The 2,112-nt window shown below is 32.3% G+C and overlaps 1 protein-coding gene across 1 annotated transcript; it reads right to left on the bottom strand.

The window, feature by feature from the left end:
• Positions 1-88: 88 nt before the first annotated feature.
• LOC108355740 (C-terminal-binding protein-like) lies at positions 89-2,106 on the bottom strand. Its single transcript, XM_017606875.1, has 3 exons — positions 2,087-2,106; positions 1,836-1,976; positions 89-1,269 (listed from the first exon to the last, which is right to left on the bottom strand). The coding sequence occupies exons 2-3, from the start codon at positions 1,974-1,976 to the stop codon at positions 1,051-1,053; spliced, it is 360 nt and encodes a 119-aa protein (XP_017462364.1). The 5' UTR covers positions 2,087-2,106; the 3' UTR covers positions 89-1,050.
• Positions 2,107-2,112: the final 6 nt, after the last annotated feature.

Below are 2,112 nucleotides of genomic sequence, written 5' to 3'. Positions count from 1 at the left end.
TCCTTGGGCGAAAATGTTTGTTATGGTCCATAGTACCAGAATCGCAAGGATATGAATCAACTTTTTTAATTGACCCACCCTAACGTGTATGTATTAATATTCCAGCATTATACTTTCATTGTCCAGTTTCTCTTAGAGTATTTTTGCAAACTATGCAATTCAATTGATAAAAGATTAAAATCCGTGCTTCACTAGAATTCCTCACTTAAATTTACAAATATGAGCATACATTTTTCCGCGTGGTATTTACAAAAAAAAAGATTTTTTTTTGTAAAACGTTTACGATGAGTAATGGGTAACTGTCAATTAATCTAAGTGTTTATATCTTTTGCTTTTACATGAACTGTATAACATAAAATAAACGAAAAGTAGAACTATGTATGTATGTGCGTATATAATATATGAAATGCGAAAAACTCTAAAAACTCCACAGGTGTGAGATAAGCCAACAGCACACAAGATGAAAATAAAAATATTGTGAAATATATGCTAAGAACATCGCACGCCTACGGAATATTTATTTACAGTCTTTTTCGATGTTACAAGATAAAAATAAAAGGAAAATACTTTGTAAAAGTGTGTTGTGCCAGGTATTTTTACTCCCTTATGACCTTAAGAAGTCACTATAGCAAGACTGTAATTTGAAATGTAGAAGACATCAATTAAAAAATTACGTGCCACAAACACTCACAAAAATTTTACAAATTGAATTATCATTTAACCAAACCGCCTTCAATAGTATTCTTGTCTCTTTAACCTGACTGCTCCTTTATCGCGCCAATTTTTTTCTTTATATATGTATGCATTAATTCGTATGTATGTATATAGACGGCGTATGCTAATGAAGGGGGGTAAATGAGTATGGACATAAATACACCTATGTATTGTACATATGTACACACATTACCAAGCTCATGTATTGTACAACTGCATGACTTTTTTTATTATTATTAAGGAAATGGAAACAGATATGCTCTGCGTTTGTTTCCGCTACTGCTGCACCTTTATAAACCTAACAAATTTTATTTGAAAGAAGTTAATTTCTTTACATCAATCTTCATCAAATGCATTGCGCGGCTTTGCTTTTTTGTCGCTACCATTTATTGTTTTGCTGTNATTCACACAATTCCTTAAGACGTCTGGAATATTGCCGACTATTGCCCGTCGTATCTCCGTTGCTGCCATTTCTCGCAACTCAGTTGCGGATGCATCGCTGAAGAAGGCTGCATGTGGTGTACATATAAGATTTGGAGCGTCTTTAAGGGCTCCCTGGAGGCGAAAAATTTGCGAAATATAAAAAAAAATTATAATAACAGAATAAGGGCCAATTTCATAATACAACACTTATAGCTCAATTTGCAAAAGTTTCATTTTAGTTAAAGTGTCATCAAATATACTTTAAACAAGAAGTGCTTCATAATACAATGGCAATTGAATAATAACAAACGGTTCATTTAAATGGAAATAAGTTGACAATGCTGATCTCGGCAAATTGCATCAGCTGATTGTCATATATATGTAATTATAACTACCAAAATTACATACTTTTTTTCATACAAACGCGACCCCCTTTTTGGGTATTTAAATATAGAGCCTCTTATGGGCACCTTTATCTATCTTTAAAGTGACTTTATGAAGTTGATCAGCAAAATAAAGCATCCTTTAAATTTTAAGATATTCTTAAATTTTTTTATGAAATCAGCACTAAGAAGTAGAAACAAAAACATAGAGTAATCTACAAGCTATTAGAGTTTTTTTACTATAGTTTAATTTTCGCCAATTTCGTTACCAAACTTTCTAGATCCTGCTTTAAATTGAAAGGAATTAACGCTTACTTGGAATACATTGTAGGGCTCGTTTTCGTGCACGTCTAAAGCTGCAGCTCTTATTCTGCCTTGTTTTAGAGCCAGAGCTAAAGTCTCGTCATCGACCAGTCCACCTCGTGCAGTGTTTACCAAAAATGCACCAGGTCGCATCTGTACAAATAGAAAGATGAAATTTTAATTATTATTGTTCCTAAAATTATTAAAAATTGCAAGAGGATATATTGAAATCAATGTTTAGAACTCTTTTTCATGCATATTACCTGTTTAATTGTGAATTCATTGATTA

This window comes from Rhagoletis zephyria, unplaced genomic scaffold (genome assembly GCF_001687245.7).
Source record: "Rhagoletis zephyria isolate East Lansing unplaced genomic scaffold, Rhagoletis_zephyria_1.1 Rzeph_scaffold_49529, whole genome shotgun sequence".
Taxonomy (NCBI): domain Eukaryota; kingdom Metazoa; phylum Arthropoda; class Insecta; order Diptera; family Tephritidae; genus Rhagoletis; species Rhagoletis zephyria.
Note: the sequence above shows the minus strand (reverse complement) of the source record. Positions and strands in the feature narration are given on the sequence as shown.